Raw genomic sequence first — 17,245 nt, 5'->3', positions numbered from 1 at the left:
TAACTGAAAGGTTGGGGGTTTGATTCCTGGTCAGGGGACATACCTAGATTGTAGGTTCAATCCCTGATCCCTGGTCCAGTGTGTATGGTCCCCTGTCCAGGAGCTTGCCGGAGACAACCAACTGACATTTCTCTCTCTCTAAAACCAGTGAAGAAAAATTGTCCTTGGGTGAGCATTAAAAATTTAGTTAAAATCTCCCTTTTTAAACTGAATGCATTTTATATAAAAACAAAATTTAGGAAAAATAAACTAAAAACAGAATTTAGGAAAAATAAACAAGTCACAGAAAAATGTTAATCTGGCAGTAAATATGGTACTGGTGGTTTTTCTTAAATTCTTAATTCAGTATTTGAAGAATTTATGAATTCCTCCCCATATAAGTAGGATTTTTTTCCTACTTCATATCTTTTGTTTTAAAAAATTACCACATGATATTTTATCAGCTTATAATTTTGAAGGTTTATTAGTAAATAAAATGCTTCAAACAAATTTATGCAGCATAGAAGTTACTTGAAGTAAATATTTTAAGTAGCATTTTATTTTCTTTTTTCAAAAATATATTTTATTGATTATGCTATTACAGTTGTCCCAATTTTTCTCTCTTTGCCCCACTCCACCAAGTACCCCCATACCCTCCAGCAATCCCCACTCCTTAGTTCATGTCCATGGGTCAGGCATATTATTTGGCTTCTCCATTTCCTATACTATTCTTAACATCTCACTATTTTGTACCTACCAACTTGTACTTCTTAATCTCTGCACCTTTTCCCCCTTTCTCCCCCTTCACTCTCCTAACTGATAATTCTCCATATGTTCTCTATACCTATAGTTCAGTCCTGTTCTGCTTGTTTGCTTAGTTTGCTTTTTAGATTCAGTTGTTGATAGTTGTGAATTTGTTGCCATTTTAATGTTCATAGGTTTGATCCTCTTTTTCTTATATAGTTCCCTTTAACATTTCATATAATAATGGCTTGGTGATGATGAAGTCCTTTAACTTTGCCTTGTCTGGGAAACACTTTATATGACTTTCCATTCTAAATGATAGCTTTGCTGGATAGAGTAATCTTGGTTGTAGGTCCTTGCTTTTCATCACTTGGAATACTTCATGCCATTCCCATCTAAGCTTCAAAGTTTCTTTTAAAGATGGCTAACAGTCTTATGGGAACCCCTTTGTAGGTAACTATCTGCTTTGCTCTGGCTGCTTTTAAGATTTTCTTTTTATCTTTAACGTTTGGCATTTTAATTAATGATGGATCTTGGGATGGTCCTCTTTGATCCAACTTGTTCGGGATTCTCTATGCTTCCTGGACTTGTATGTCTACTTCTTTCACCAAATTAGGGAAGTTTTCTTTCATTATTTTTTCAAGTAAGTTTTCAATTTCTTGCTCTTCCTCTTCTTCTGGCACCCCTATGATTAAGATATTGGTAAGTTGGCGTTGTCTTATTCTATCCTTATTTGTTTTTAATTCTCTTTTCTTCTTGTTGTTCTGATTAAGTGCTTTCTTTCTTCCTTATGTTCCAAATTGTTGATTTGATTCTCAGCTTCATCTCTTCCACTGATGGTTCCCTGTAGATTTTTCTTTATTTCACTTAAGGCAACCTTCATTTCTGCCTGGACCTTTTTTATACTGCTGCAATACCCAATGTATTCTTTGAGCATTCTGATAACCAGTGTTTTGAACTCTGCATCTGATAGGTCGCTTTTATCCATTTTGTTTCATTCTCTTTCTGGAGTACTATTCTTTCATTTGGGTCATATTTATTTGTCTTCTTAATTTGAGAGCCTCCCTGCATTTGTTTCTGTGTATTAGGTAGAGCTGCTTGATTCCCTGTCTTAGTAGTATGGCCTGTTGTAGGAAAGGCACCTGTAAATTGTGTGGGGTGGAGGCTTAGGTAATCACCCAGGTGGGGCAACTCATTTCACTGCTTCGTAGCTCTGTGTGGGGGAAGGCCCAAGGGTTAGTGCCACTGCCTGGCCTCTTGAGATTTGCTGGGGAGGAAGTTGTCTCCTAGCACTTGCCCTGTTGCCAGTCACTTTACTTTCTCCCCATATGTCACTGGTGCCCTTCCAGCTGTTACTCTGGTGCTAAATCCCAGAGGGAATGGGTCTGTGTAAGTCCTGTGTCCTTTGGGGACCCTTTAAGAGGAGTCTCCTGAGAATCCTGCAGTTTCTTCCACTGTCCCAACCTTTACTGGTTTTTACAGCCAGAAGTTATGGAGAGTTATCTTCCTGGTGCTGGAACCCTGAGTTGGGTGGTCTTGGGTGGGGCTGAGATCCCTTGCTCCCAAGGTATCCCTCCCAATTTTTATCCACTACACATCAATGTGGGACTGCCCATTCTGCCACCTCTCCAGCTACTTAAGTCTCCTCATTTCTCTGCACATCTCCACCTCTCCACACGTCTTTTCATCTCTGCCCCCCCTACCCATCTGGATGAACATTGCTTCTTTAAATCCTTGGTTGTTGAACTTCCATACAGCTCCATTTCTGATAAACCTGGGTGTTACTTGTTTTGTAGTCTAGTTGTAATTTGTGCTCTAATTGTGCGAGGAGGCAAAGTGTTTACCTGTGACTCCATCTTGACTGGAAGTCTAAGTAGCATTTTAATCAGCAAAGTTGTTAAGTTAATCGCTCTGTCAGGTGGACTATTTACTATATAGCAGTTGTTTTACTAATTTTAAATTGTTTAAAAATTTTAAATACAATACTTTAAAAATAAGAAATGAAAATTAAAATATATAACTTTTGATTGTTTTATAATTCAGATAAATTGAATAGAATATGTAATTATTAAGTAGTTAGCATGGCTATAATCCATAGAAATATTGATTCTTTATAAGTGATTTATATCTCCTTTTTAGGTTTAATCCTAATATTGGTGGGAAATATATCATTTCTATCATAATTTCATTCATTCAGCAAAATGATTATCGAGCACTTTATGTGCTATTCCTTCTTCTAGGTGATGAGAATACAATAGTAAATAAAACAAAGTCACTGCTCTTACGGAGCTTTCATTCTGTTGGTGAGACGAAAACCTGAAATACATGGACAAATAGATATGTCAGATAGTGATGAATGCCATGAGGAAAAAGAAAAGGCCAGGCAATAGAGAGTGATGATGGTGAGTGTGCATATGGAATCAGGAAAGCCCTCTGATGAGATTACAACAGACCAGAGACTTGAGCACACAAGTCATGAGAAATATATGGGGGAAGATTATTCTATGCCACATGAACAGCAAGAGGAAGTGTTCGTTGCATTTGAGGAGTAACACAAAGGTCAGTGTAGATGCAGGGGAGGGAGACAGGAAGAGAGTAGTAGAAAATGAGGTCAGAAATATAATCTGGAATAATGTGGTGTAGGACTTTGAGGAACATACTGAACACTTAGATTTTAATGCTGAATGGAAAGATTTTGGATGGTTTGAGACATGATATAATCTAATTTTCATCCTAAAAGATAATTCTGATGAGGACCTCATGGCTTTGTGACAAGTAAATAGTAGAGTGTAAGTGTAGAAAAGGACATGGGATGAGGAGACCATTGCAATAATCCAGTAGCGCGAAGATGGCAACGTTTGTCGTAGTGTTGGAGGTGTGAGTGGTGATAAGTGATCAGATCCTGGATATATTTTTAAGTTCAAGTCTTCAAGATTGACATAAACTTTTGAATATTCAGCATAAAGAGAGGTGTAAAGGCCATGAAATTGGGTATGTCAACTTGCTGTTCTAAACTCTCTCATTCAATGCCCAAATATTTATAGTGTTCCTTTATTGTCCTATAATGAAATGTATTAATAATGTAAGTTACCTTCACATATCCCTAACACAAAATCAATAGAATACTTTAATTATTATATAAATGAAGCAAAGTACTTTGTAAGAAAATAATGTATACTTCAATATATAAATATTCAAGTACAAGTATAATACTTGTCAAATATTGCTCCCGTACATAGAATAATGTGAAAGCTACAAATTCAAACTTATGCTGGTTGTTGTACTGGCAACTAAAATACCATAGGGGCATAAATGGGGTTGTCATCAGTAATAGTAATTTTTCAAAAGGGTGGAAACCTCTTGGTGAAGATCCAAACAAAACAAAATCAATCCATTCTTGGTTTACAAGACTATTACATTCTTGAAAAATTCAGTAAATGCTAAAATAGTACAGTGAATATTTTGTGCTTATATATACACAAACTCAGGTAATTATAATCATGAATATCCAGTAGGGATATTCAGAAGATTTGCAGGATATTGGATATTTTATTTTTTATTTTGCATTACTATCCTTTATGTTACAATGTCAGCACACCTCCTACTCATTGTGACCACTAAGAGTAACCCCACCCTAAATCTTCCAAGAGCCCTAGGCTGGGGCAATAGAGTGCCCATCTAGAAACACTTGCATGGCTAAAGGGAAAAGGTCTGGAGGTGGAGCCCTGGGGTTTTTATAGATGTTGAGAAGAGGAGGATGTATCAAGGAGAACAAGAAGGAATGGTAAGTAGGTAGGAGAACCAAGCAGTCTTTGGTCCTCGTGGCTATTAGGGATGTCTTTCAAAGATGGAATAGTCATTAGGGTTACATTAAGAACAGAGTGTGCGTCATCTAAATCTGTAAATGTCACCAAGTTTATTTTACTTTAGAGAATAGTTTTTCTCTTCTTGCAGTGGTGCTTTAACATGCCTATTGTTTGGCTTCCACTGTGATTAATAAGGGAAGAATTTGCACATTGAGCTCTACAGTTTTACATGAGATTGCAACAATGGTTCTTTGAATTGCCTTTATAGGAGGATTTTTTATTGTTGCTTACTATTATGACCAATATTTATTTTGAGACCCAGACTACTTTCAAAATTTGAAAAAAGCAGTTTAATTTCATGTGTTTTGCTTTCTAATAACCTCAATTACCTTTGAACTTGGAAATAAAATATAATTTGTGTATAATGACCAGAATGCTAAATGTACTGATTTCTTTTAATTTACATGAAAAATTAATTTACATTATTGATTCTAGTACACTCTCAGACAATTGCCAAGTAAGAGCACTTAAAAGTTTTTTAAGGGTTTGTAGAGTGACTCACTTTTTAAAAAGCTATTTTATGGTATATGGCTTGAAGGACATATAATAGGATATTTAAATTTAATAGAATAATATTGATTTTTTAAACTTTAAAATATGAAGTTTAAAATATAAAGTCATTTAATTTTCAATCAAGTACTATTCCTCCAAAACTCGTTTTTATTGCCTTTATAATCATTTGACATTTCAAATGGATTGGAACAAATTAATAATTACATTAAAATGATTACTTTGGAAAATTACTGGAACAATAACAGAGTTTTTCAAATTTAGTATTTAAAATGACATGCAGCAATGTTTAATTGTTTGATAATCTCTGTCTTTATAATTTTAGGTCTCTGTGGAAGAATTAGAAAAAAGTATTAGTGTGAAAATAGCTAAAGAAGCCACAATGAATATAAATATACCAACAAGCCTTTTTGAGTCCACGAATGGATCTGTAGAAACCAAAGTATACTTTGCAGGATTGCCTCGGAAAGTGGAGGATACACTCATTAAACCGGTAATGGATCCACGCTGATATCATTCATTGCGGATAAAGTCCTTTTGCTTATAATAGGTGTAAAAGTATTACCAAAGTCAAAAGAAGTTATTTTATTGAACATACCAACTATGACAACTTGAATTGAACATGGAAAAATAACACTAGTGGCCTTTGAAATTATTTAAGGAAATAAGAAAATGAGTGTAGTATTTTTTAGCCCATTTAACCCTCCAGTATTACCTGTGGAGAAGTAAAAAAATTAAATTCTTAAGCTCAATCCACTGCTGACATCATAATAGTCCATACTTAGCCATTAAACATATAAACACATATATTTGAATCCAAAAATACATTATTTTGTAAAGTCAGCCCAAGAGCTTTCTTAGGTCTATTTTAGGACTTAAATTTGGGAGATAAGAATGACATATAATATGGATTTTTTTTTATTTTTAATAAATCTTTACTGAGAGTATAACTGTAGCCTATCATAAATTGAAGTTAGATATACTAGATGATTTTTTTAATATATTTGTCTAACTGTAGAATAGCTTTCAGGAAGAAGACTAATCACTGCCCTTGAAGAGTTTTAAATATTTCATCTGCCAATTGCACCTGCTGATATAACTTAAATATCTACTATTTTATATCCATCTTTCACTCATGGCAGTTCACAGTTACCTTAGCGCAAATGAGTTCTGTGATATGATATAAAACCTGAATTAGTGGACCCATGTCAGAGTGAATATACCTGTCCTTTTAAATTGAAAAATCAAGCCATTTTAACAGTAAAATAAATTATTAAAAAAGAATCAACTATTTATGAAATGATTACTGCTTGTCTTCAGTCTGATGGAATGCCATGAGGAGGCTGAAGGGTGAAAACACTTTAGTTCCTGAAGATGACTTGAGTCTGGTGGCAAGACAAGCCTGTGTTTTAAATGCAATTAAAGAAAAACAAAAAGCAGCAGAGAGCCCAGGGCCACAGCCAGAAGCATATTTGGAAACTGATAGCGGAAAAATTACCCCTGAATGATGTACAAGAGGCAGGTAGGGCTTGAGGTTTAAAAGTTATTAAGACTTTAGTGGAGGCCTGTGTGGCCTAAACTACTTTCACTGGGAAAGACTGTTCATCTGAAGGACATTTGGAAAATAAAATTTTAGACAAAACTCAAAACATTTAAAATATTTAAAAATGCCATCAAGAAAAAGTTTTCCCTCTAAACAAAAATCTGTATCTATAATCAGTTAAACAATTATCAGTCTGACTTAGAAGTTAAAAATGCACTCCTTGTTGTATATTTTGTTTTGTTAGATTAATCCTCGTCTAGATGGATGTATACGAGGCTGGAATTTGATGAATCAAGGAACTTCAAGAGTAGAGAAAGTTATTCAAGAAAAACAAAATAAACATTGTTTCATCACTGTGGAAAAGGGCTCCTACTACCCTGGTTCTGGAGTTGCTCAATTTGACATAGATTACTGTGAGTGATTTCTGTTTTGTCATTCTGTTCTCATTAATGACTGCATTTATTCACTGACAAACAGCATCAATTCCTTCAGTAAATAACTATGAGTACCTGCTTTGTGCCAGGCACAGTGTTAGGCCTATTCATATTGTTATATACGTTTTATAAAATTTTCCCAGCATATTGAGGGGAGGATAGTTGAGTATGCATGTGTTTTTATTTAAAGATTATTGACACATAGCCTGATTAATTTTGGGTAAATTCAGTGGAAGGTTCAGCAGTTTCTCAGTTGTATTAAGTCTACTGATTAATGCATCAAAAGGATTCATCTTCATTTCTAGCATTTCCATGTGATCTTTTCTTAAAATTTCCACCTCTTTCACGAAATTTCTTAACTGTTCATACATGTTGCCCAGCTTTTCCACCTGAACCTTCAACACAGTAATCAAAATTTTAAAATGTTCCCTGTCTGATGGTTCCAACAGCTATGTCACATCTAAGCCTGATCAGGCTGATTGATTTGTCTCTTGACTATAATGTTGGTTTTTTTCCTTTCCTTCTTGTGTATCACATAATTTCTGTTCTAAAGGTGGGCATCTTATATAGAAGTGTAGACACTGAGTAAATACTATTTAGATCTGAAAATGAGCACACCTTTGCTTGTGCTCGGTGTGTTGAATCAATGTAGTCAAGAGTCTAATGGCTTAGGCCTTGTTGCTTCTGCCACTAGTCTTCAAATTCTTTCAATATTACCTTGTGCCTAGGGTAGTAGATGGTTTACCAGAGGATTTTTCTTAATAGCTGATCCATACTAAGGTTCAGGTATTCTCTTTATGATATGTGTTAAGAAAGTGTCTCTCCATGGGCTTTGTCACCCAGCAAAATGTTGTTACTTGTTCTTTGACATTTGTTAGCATATTAGAGGGGTTTGGGAGTTGAGGACTGGTGGGGAGAGCGTTCTCTATTGCTCTGGTACAGATTCAGTCTTAGATGAGTGTTATGTTCCTCGGTCTCAGGGTGTGGACTCTTCATTGTCTGTCTCTCCCTCATACCAGTTGGGGAGACGTCTGCTAGTTAGGATTCAAGGTGTTCTTCTGTTCCTTTTCCTTGGTAGATTATTTTGTTGTTGTTGTTTCTTGTTTCCTTTTCTTAATCTGTAGGTACTGTGGGTCTTCCCATGTGTCCCAATATGGCAGGTTTGCTACCCTTCCCGCATGCTTTAAGGCTTTTGTTTTGAAGAAGTGACAGAGAAGGATGTGGGTGGGACTTTGTGCCTTTCCTGCAGGTTGTTGCTCCTCTTTGTCTGCCGCCAGTTCTTCTCTGGAGCACCTGGGAAGGTCCACGTAGAAAGGCTGGGAATGGGTATGCATTTCTCGTGTGTCTGCAGTTCCCAGAGCTTCTATATCATACCAGCTCCCACTAGGACTTTAGCAAGTCGCTAAAATTTTACCCAAATTCTTCCTACCAAATTATATAGTATCTAGTGTCTGCTATGGGTTAGTACTCTCATCCTGTCCCTCCTTGGAAGCACCTTTCTTTAGGTTTCTGTAGTAGTTACTTTGCAATCCTAGCTCTTTGACAATCTGAGAAAAGTTGTGATTTTACAGATAATTGGGCTCTTGATGTTGTAAGGGTGGGAGCAGTGTTCTTCCCAGTTTTCTACAGACTAAGTGACTTATCAGCAGGATTCAGGTTTTTTACCTTTTCAAATAACACTTCCCTGAATATCCTTGGACATACATCCTTGTACTCCTATTAATTAATCCTGTGGGAGAGATTCTCAGATCTATGTCTCTCAGAGGTTATGCAAATGTACAATTCTTACGGTTTGATCAGACTCTCTTCCAAAGATGTTTTATCAATTTATACTTCTACCAGCAGAATAAGTAGGCTTATGCTTGAGATTTCTTTTCTACTGGAGATTTGAAAAATTAAATATTATATGTAGTTTTAAATAGTGTTATCCCAGTTTCGAATGAAGTTGAATATCTCTTCATATGGTATATATTAATTATTTTATTGAAATCTTTGTCTTTTTCTGTTTTAGGAGTTTATTATTTGAGCTACTAAGAATTTGAGTTGTAAGCTTAGTCTGATATCTCTGCTGTAAGAAAAAATTATATATTAACTGTGTTTGCAGCCTAAAAAAGGCCTACTACAGTTTTAAGGAAGAGCTTTATACCAGTACTTTCTGTTTTTCTAACACAAATTAATACAATGCCTTTACTTTTACTTCATTTTGTAAATGAAGGATTTTTTAAAAATCCCAATTAAATTGGGTTAATGGCTGAATATAGGAAAATAATTGGCCCACAACAGTTTGTTGAAAGGAGAATAACTCTCAGGAAAACTGAAAATAAGGGTTATATTGTATTTGAATACTTTAATAACTAATTAGTTTTTTATAAATAACTTGAAAGAGACCTACTTCTAAATTACTATTTAATGCTACATCATAATTTCTGTGCATTTGCACATTCATTTCAGTTTGACTTTGTTAATATCTTACACTAAATTTACTTCAGAATGATTATACATAATATATATACTTTCTTGTGGGTGGGAATTAGACGATTATAATGAAAAAAAAAAAAGTAACATCATTAGATGTGGCTAAAAGGAAGAACATCTTGTCAAAGGAAAATTGTTTCTCACATTCACCCTCTCAAAGCCCCTAAGTTACTGTCATATATTACTTTATATTAAATGAGGAAGGCTTCATTCAGATTGCGAATTAACATTTTTAGGAATCTATTTTGGGAACATATTAATTCAACAAATGTTTGTTGAGTGATTTCTGTGAAAACAAAGTGATGGTAGAGACATGCAGAGAGCTTGCATTCTAGTGTAGTAGACAATTAAACTAGTCATTAAGAAAAAGGGTGTTAGGTATTATGGCAAGAGAATCACAGAGAAGAGTTTCTATTCAAATGTCAGAGTTATCCGTTGACTTAAGTATTTCTTAAAGAGTGTTTTTCTATCAAACTACTGGACTCCTCTATGCATATTAATCATATCTTTCCTTTCTGTAGCTCTACCCTGACCCCTCTATGGATGAGAAGTGGCAGGGTCGTGATGGCAGCCATAATGAAGTTTCCCCTCAAAAACATTGTAATTTGTTGAACTTCCTTCTAAACATGTACTTTAAAATATAACCACTCTGAGATTTGAGCATTGGTGAATAGGCAAAGCAGAAAAAAGAGCAATTAAAGAGCAAAGAGGGTAAAGTCACAATAATCCTAAATACCATAGTCCAGTATTCTATTCCAGGAAGAACAGAAAGATGGGGCTACATGTATGTGTTTCTTGCCTGCATTGATTTTTTTCTTTTGGTTTGTTTTGCCTAGGTTATATAGATCATGGAGAAGGGAGAACTAAAATCTCTAGTATTACACAAAAATGGCTTTGAGTACCAATAAGATTGTAATAATTCCTTCTGGTGTACTTTGATTCTAATTTTGTTTTATTGTCCACACAGATGATGTATCGAATCCTGAGGCTTGGCAAATAAATGTGACTTTGAATATTCGCCCATCTACGGGTACTGGCGTTATGTTTGCCTTGGTTTCTGGTGGCACGGTGCCTTTTGCCTTGTCCTTGGTGGACTCCTCCTCTGAAAAGCTTCAGGTAACTTTATTCTAAACCTTCATGATCCTTGTTTTCTTTTTTTAATATGTCAAAATGGATAACTTTGGATGTTCTTTGAGACAGTAGCTGTCTCAAAGTGCTATTATGAAGGTTAAATGAGAGAACTGATGTAAAGTATTTGTTACCTTTTCTACCACGTCATTAAGGACTCACTATGTCCATTACTGTTACTTTTTTACTGGCTTATTCCCAGGTCTGAACCAGGAAGTGAGGGTGAGCAGTTGAAAAGCTTCTGGCATCTGTAGTTAAGATGAGGCAGATTCACACACAGGCCACTTGGTGCCTTCTCAGAGTGCACAGGGATCCACCCTTTTTCAGAATCCTTGAGGTATCATGGGAATTAGTTTGTAATAACGCAATAGGAGTGAGCCTGACTACAATCTGGCTCTCAGATATTCAGTGCTGAATTACAATATTTTGTACTTTCTGGCACACTTAATCTTTTCTCCCATGAGTCAATTGGAAAGACTAGAGTCTTCTAGATTAGAGTCTAGAGTCTAGAAAATTAGTCTTTCCAATTGAGTCTCTAGAAAACTAAAACCAGTCTACTTGGCTTCTTGCTGGCGATTCTGATTTGAAATAAGGAGGAAGAACAGGAAGAACTCTTTCTTCAAAGGGAACACGAGAGTTACCAGATCTGTATTATTCATCTTTCTTTTAGAGGATAATAGCTCTGTCCATGGGTCATTGACAGTGGACTCCAACAGGTTACAGCAGGAAGCTTGCATTTGTGCCACGGTGGACTTGGATGCTCTTGGTAGCTTTTAGAAAGAGACATATAATTGAATAACGCCTGCAGTAATAAAAAGGGTACTGTCTGTAACTTAAAAGATGATTTGGAGGAGTTTGTGGTTATTAACCATAAGCAACCTAAAAAGATCCTGCTGAGTTATTATCTCCAACCTACCACCATAGGAGCTTGCTACATCAGGATTTAAGCTTTTTATTTGCTTGTTTGTTTTTTGTTTATAAAAACAAAATGAAATTTCCATCTTTAACAGTACAGTTATTCAGTGAAGGTTCTTAACTCCTGCCAGCCATGTCTCTGATATTTATCTTTTTGTGTTTGTGTCCATGGTCCTCTGTTTTTGCAAGTCCTATTTTTTTCTCAAGGTCTGTATACATTGTTTCATAACATTATTCCATACACTACTGATCATTTGGGAACATTTTCTCATCCGGCCATCTTCAAGTCTTAATGAGTTCATAGATACAAGGTGTATAACACAGTAACAGATTTTCTGGAATAACCAACATTTGAGATGTATAGACTTCACTTAATGTAGGTATCTTGGATTCGTAAATGAACACTTCAGACTGCCTTTCCGCCATCTGGGAACCATGACAGCACTGCATCTCCTAGTTTTGGTTTTATTTTCTCTTATGTTTTACATTTCCTCTCTGTATTATGTAAGCTATATGCATAGATCACTCTCAACAAGTTAAGTAATTTTGTGTATCAGTAGTTTGAAAAGTTCAGCAAAGTGAATACATTTTGTCTTTTGAGAATCTTCTGATAAATTATCTGTAACTTCCTGCTGGCAATCCCTGGTTTTTCTGTCTCTGAGTTTCTTCATACGTTTCATCCCAAGTCTATAGTATTGCATGGGTGGCATGAAAATCCTCAGTCTGGCTGGCATATGCTTACTAAAGCACTTTAAATTTTTCAAGTCATTTCTTCCAAACAAATAGTGATTCATTTCTTTCTTTTTCATATGTAATTTTTGAAGTTAGGAAGACTCACAGACAGGAAAGTATTGCTTAAGACCCTACTTGAGGGTCCCGTTGTTGGTGTCACAACTGTGCTGTTTATTGAATTTTCAGAAGCCACCATACATTTATGTCTTAGCTCAACCTTAAGTTTATAACACTAATGTATATTCTAATATTATGGTTTTTATAATAATTAGTAATTTTTTCCATTTAAACTTGGAGACTCTGTCATACATTTTTTTCTCATTGAAATTCAATTTTTTAATTTCAAAAACACTAAGTCACTCTTAAGTGGCATTACCATCAGTTCTTGCTTATACTGAGTCTGCCTGTTCCTCAGGATATCCTGGTATCTGTTGGAAACATGGTATTAGCTCGGATAGAGGCCTTAAGTCTTTGTTCCAGTCAACAATCCCATCTGGAATTCAGAATCAACAGAAAAGGTCTGGAGCTGTCAACCCCACTTGAAGGTGGTACCATCTCCTCTGAAGATCTTCAAAGACAATTTGACACCTTGGACAAAGCCATGAAAGGAACAGTAGCCACTTACCTGGGTGGCCTTCCAGGTATCTGCTTACATTTCCATCAGTTTTACTTTTTTTTTTAATTTCACTTTTTTAAAAAGATTTTATTTATTTATTTTTAGAGAGGGAACGGAGGGAGATAGAGAGAGAGAGAGAGAGAGAAACATCAATGTGCCATTGCTGGGAGTTATGGCCTGTAACCCAGGCATGTACCCTGGCTGGGAATCAAACGTGTGACACTTTGGTTCACAGCCCACGTTCAATCCACTGAGCTACACCATCCAGGGCTTCCATCAGTTTTACTTTTAATCAAATTGAAAGTATTTTAATCAAATTGAAAGTATTTTAAATATGTAATTTTAGTCAAAGAGCATCAGAAGGAAAAATAAAATTCCAGTGTTCATTATTCTTTTCCTGAGTGTTTGTATTGGCATTTATTGGTACTTTTAAATTTTTTTACCGATTAACTGAAACTAACCAAATTTTGCTGCGTTTGACTATGCTCACCAGAAAGAATTTATTATTCCATTTCATCCTTACAATAGTCTTGTGAACTCAATGTTTATTCTTCAGTTCATCCACCACCCACCCAATATTTCTTAGGAATTTATGCCCCAGGAACTAGAAATGCAGTCATAAACAAATAGATGTGGTCCCCGCTGTTACGATCTGGTGGCTGAGGCAGACATTAAACACAATCTAGTGGCTGAGGCAGACATTAAACACATAATTAGGAAATTTTTTTCAAAAACTAAAATTGCCGTCACTTCTGTGAAGGAAAAATATGGGTTGCTTCTAGAGCCTGAAATGGGGCAGTGCTCTGGTTGTGAGGGCCAGAAACAAACTCCCTGAAGAAAAGATTAAGATATTTGAAGGATTAATTGAATTTAACCAGGTGGTAGGGATGGGGATTGGCATTACTACACAAGTAAAAAGGTCTCTGTGTGGGAAAAATGGGGAGGGGTTGACATACTTGAGGAATATATAGATCAGAATGGTGAAAGCATGTTTCGTGGGGTGGAAGGGGAGGAATGGCAGTGCAGGGTGAGGCTCTGAACTGGGTGGGGGTTGGGGGTGGTTTGGGAGGTGTTTAGACCTGGTTCAGGGTTCTGAGTCTTATTTTAACAGCTATGGAAATAACTAAAAAGCTTTAGACAAGGAAGTTGTATATCATCAATATAGGAGTTTTTAAAAAAATCATGCTGTGTAATGGATGGAGGTGGACAGCTGGGAGGCAGAAGTGACAAGATGACTTGGGGGCCTCTGAAGTAGTCCAGATGAAGAAGCAGTATTAATAACAGCAGTAACAACTATACTACCATCCACTGGTGCATAATAAATAATCTGGAAAGCAGGGTGCTTCAAATGTATCCACTCACTGAATTTTCAAAATAGTCCTGTGAGGTAGGTACTGTTATTGTCTCCAGGTGAAGAAGGTGCTGAACTAGGGTGATGATACTTGAGATGATTGTAGATGTATGTAAAAAACAAAATTAATGAGATTTAGTGATTGAAAGGCAGATGTGGGATCTCCTAGGTATCTGACATGAGCAGTAGCATGGGTGGAGATTTCAAACCAAGATGGAGAGAACTAGAGGAAAAGTAGGTTCACTTTAACGTAATATTAGAAAATATGAAATTGACAAATATTGTACTTTAAATGGCAAAAAAAATTGAGGCAGAAAGTTTGTGAGAAGAATTTTCAAAAATCTTTGCAGGTTATTCTTATGGGGAGAATTCTGAGTTTGATGTCTGGACATGTAGTAACCATCATATTACTGTAACTGAGCAGGGTCTTCATTTCCCATAAAAGGAATTTTTATCTGGGTTTTGGAGGAATAGGAGGAAAGAGGCTCTAACAGTTGAGAGGGAGACAGAGAGTATTAAGCAGGTTGGTTGATTATTAGGAAGTTAGTTAAGTTAACATGGTGAAGTATTAGGAATTATAATTACAGTTCAAATGAAAAAATTCTGCATTGACATCCACCTATTATCTTATTCACAAATATTTGAATGAAATTTTAAGAAATCAAGCCCTGGCTGGCATAGCTCAGTGGATTGAGCACAGGCTGCGAACCAAAATGTCGCAGGTTTGATTCCCAGTCAGGGCACATGCCTGGGCTGCAGGTCACAGCCGCCAGCAACCGCACATTGATGTTTCTCTCTCTCTCTTTCTCCCTCCCCTCCCTCTCTAAAAATAAATAAAATCTTTTAAAAATATATTAAAAAAAAGAAATTTTAAGAAATTAAACGAACAACCAAAGTGTTCAGAAGAAGTGAAAATATGAAAATTTCAGTGGTTCCAGGACTTTGGCAACAGCACTGAAGCCTGACTTCAGGCAAGACGGGTTTAAGCAAAGAGTGAGGAAAGATGAAGGGAGATTGAAAATTGAGATATTAAGAGTATAAACTGTGGGATGGGTAAATTATAATTGATATGTAAAATATGCGTGCTAAATTGCATGTTATAAATTAAAAATCAAATAATGGCATAATCTATAGTGCTCAGCCAGACTTGAAAGGGTTTCTTAGTACATGGTATAAGCCCACAGGAAAGTATGGACTTTATTCACTGTATTGTCAATTTAGAGGTGAAAAATTTAAAGTATATACTGTATATTTTTGCATAAAGTACTGAAGAAGAAGAAAGACTGAGAATATTCACTGGGAATTAAGATTCATGAAGAGATGCCAGACACACACACACACTCACACAGATGGATGGATGTTTTTAAGATGAACCATAGTTCTTAGGAATCTGAGGGTGTTACCTAAGTATTAAGTTTGATGAAAGTGTAAAAAGGCCCAAGGGCCTAAACTATTCACAGAAGCATCATGAAAGTTGTTATTTTTTAGAAACAAATATTACATAAAAGTGAATTCCCTGTATGCTCAGCAAGAAACTATTTCTTTGGAAAATACAGACATTTGCTTTTATTCCAGTAATAATAACAAAAATATTTATCTTGGCATTTAAAAAAGATTTCTAAGTAGCTGTAATTTAGAGTTGAAAAGTGATTTAACAATGTTTAAACTATTGCTCAAATTTAAAGAGACAATAATGAAGTAGAATATCATAAATAAGAATGTGCTCATTTCTCTCTTTTTAAGGTGTGTTTATCTTAGGTTTGGGTGGAACTGACTGCATTTATGAAGTCAGAGTAACTCATGTGCTGAATTCAGTACCTTATACACATAGGAGTGTTTTAATATAAATTTACTAAAGCAAATTACATTATTAACTTTTGGTTAGAAATGAGAAGTCTGAATAATTCCTGTAACTAAGCAAATAAGATGCTAAAAGTCTCCAGCTAATATTTTAATATTCTTTTTCCCAGTTGTTCCACTCGATGTGACACCAGTGGATGCCTTTTATAATGGCTGTATGGAAGTGAACGTTAACGGCGTGCAGCTGGATCTGGACGAAGCCACTTTTAAACACAACGATATCAGAGCTCACTCATGTCCATCAGCTTTAGAAAACAAGAGTCCTTAAGTCATCTTTTCTCTACTGATAACATTTTCTTCTTGGGTGTAATTATACTTATGTTTCAATAACAGTTAGAGGGTTTTACTTACGGATGGGCAGACCTTGATTATTTTATAGTACTTTGACCTTCTTGGAATTTTAAAAAGGTCCCTTTTCAAGAAAACAAGATTCTCTTGTAATATAAATCACACAAAAAATTCTTACCTCTGTTGCTGTGTAGAAATTAAATAATGTAAAACATAAAAATTTTTAATTGGAGTTTTTTACTACAAATGACATTTCTTCATTTTTATGTTTATAAAAGTAAATTTTAATTGTACCATCAGTAACTGGTGTTTAAATATCTATTTTTCTTGGAAGGCAAGAAAATAAACAAATTTTCATGTGATTAAGTACTGTTGATCATAGTAGATACTATTTTATTAGTTTTTCTGTTTTCCTAGTGAAGGCAGAAGAAGAAAGAGTGGCCTATTAATTTTAATTGAGTGGAAGGTCTTAAAGTTTTACTCCAAAACAGTTCCTCAGAGGTACTGGCTTTGGCTTCATCTCCCTGTCGCTGGCTTCACTTTTGAACCCAGTAGTTTTACTGCATCAGAAAACAAGTGGGACAAGTTTTCAAGACAACATCACTTATGAATCCTGCTGGTTGCTAATTGGATTATCTGAGGATGAGATACTAGCTTGTGTTGGGATGAGCATGAAAACTGAGATGGGTACATTCCTTAAATGGGGCCGTGTTTGGTCACACAAGCTGTAGATTAGAAAAAGCAGAACATAATGATGGAGAGAATGAATGAGAGACTGAATAATGCAGAAGCTCCTACTTTTCC

At 35.6% G+C, this 17,245-nt stretch overlaps 1 protein-coding gene across 1 annotated transcript in view; it reads left to right on the top strand.

Moving 5' to 3' along the window:
- PROS1 (protein S) overlaps nucleotides 1-16,673 on the top strand; it is a 73,423-nt gene extending 56,750 nt beyond the window's left edge. Inside the window, exons 11-15 of the mRNA XM_028504467.2 lie at nucleotides 5,425-5,592; nucleotides 6,887-7,055; nucleotides 10,519-10,667; nucleotides 12,742-12,967; nucleotides 16,264-16,673. Coding sequence (XP_028360268.1) covers nucleotides 5,425-5,592; nucleotides 6,887-7,055; nucleotides 10,519-10,667; nucleotides 12,742-12,967; nucleotides 16,264-16,421 — 870 coding nt within the window. The 3' untranslated portion in view covers nucleotides 16,422-16,673. The remainder of the gene's footprint in view (nucleotides 1-5,424; nucleotides 5,593-6,886; nucleotides 7,056-10,518; nucleotides 10,668-12,741; nucleotides 12,968-16,263) is intronic.
- Nucleotides 16,674-17,245: the final 572 nt, after the last annotated feature.

The sequence above is a fragment of the Phyllostomus discolor genome, chromosome 2 (genome assembly GCF_004126475.2).
Source record: "Phyllostomus discolor isolate MPI-MPIP mPhyDis1 chromosome 2, mPhyDis1.pri.v3, whole genome shotgun sequence".
NCBI lineage: Eukaryota > Metazoa > Chordata > Mammalia > Chiroptera > Phyllostomidae > Phyllostomus > Phyllostomus discolor.
This window is presented reverse-complemented; position numbering and strand designations above follow the sequence as displayed.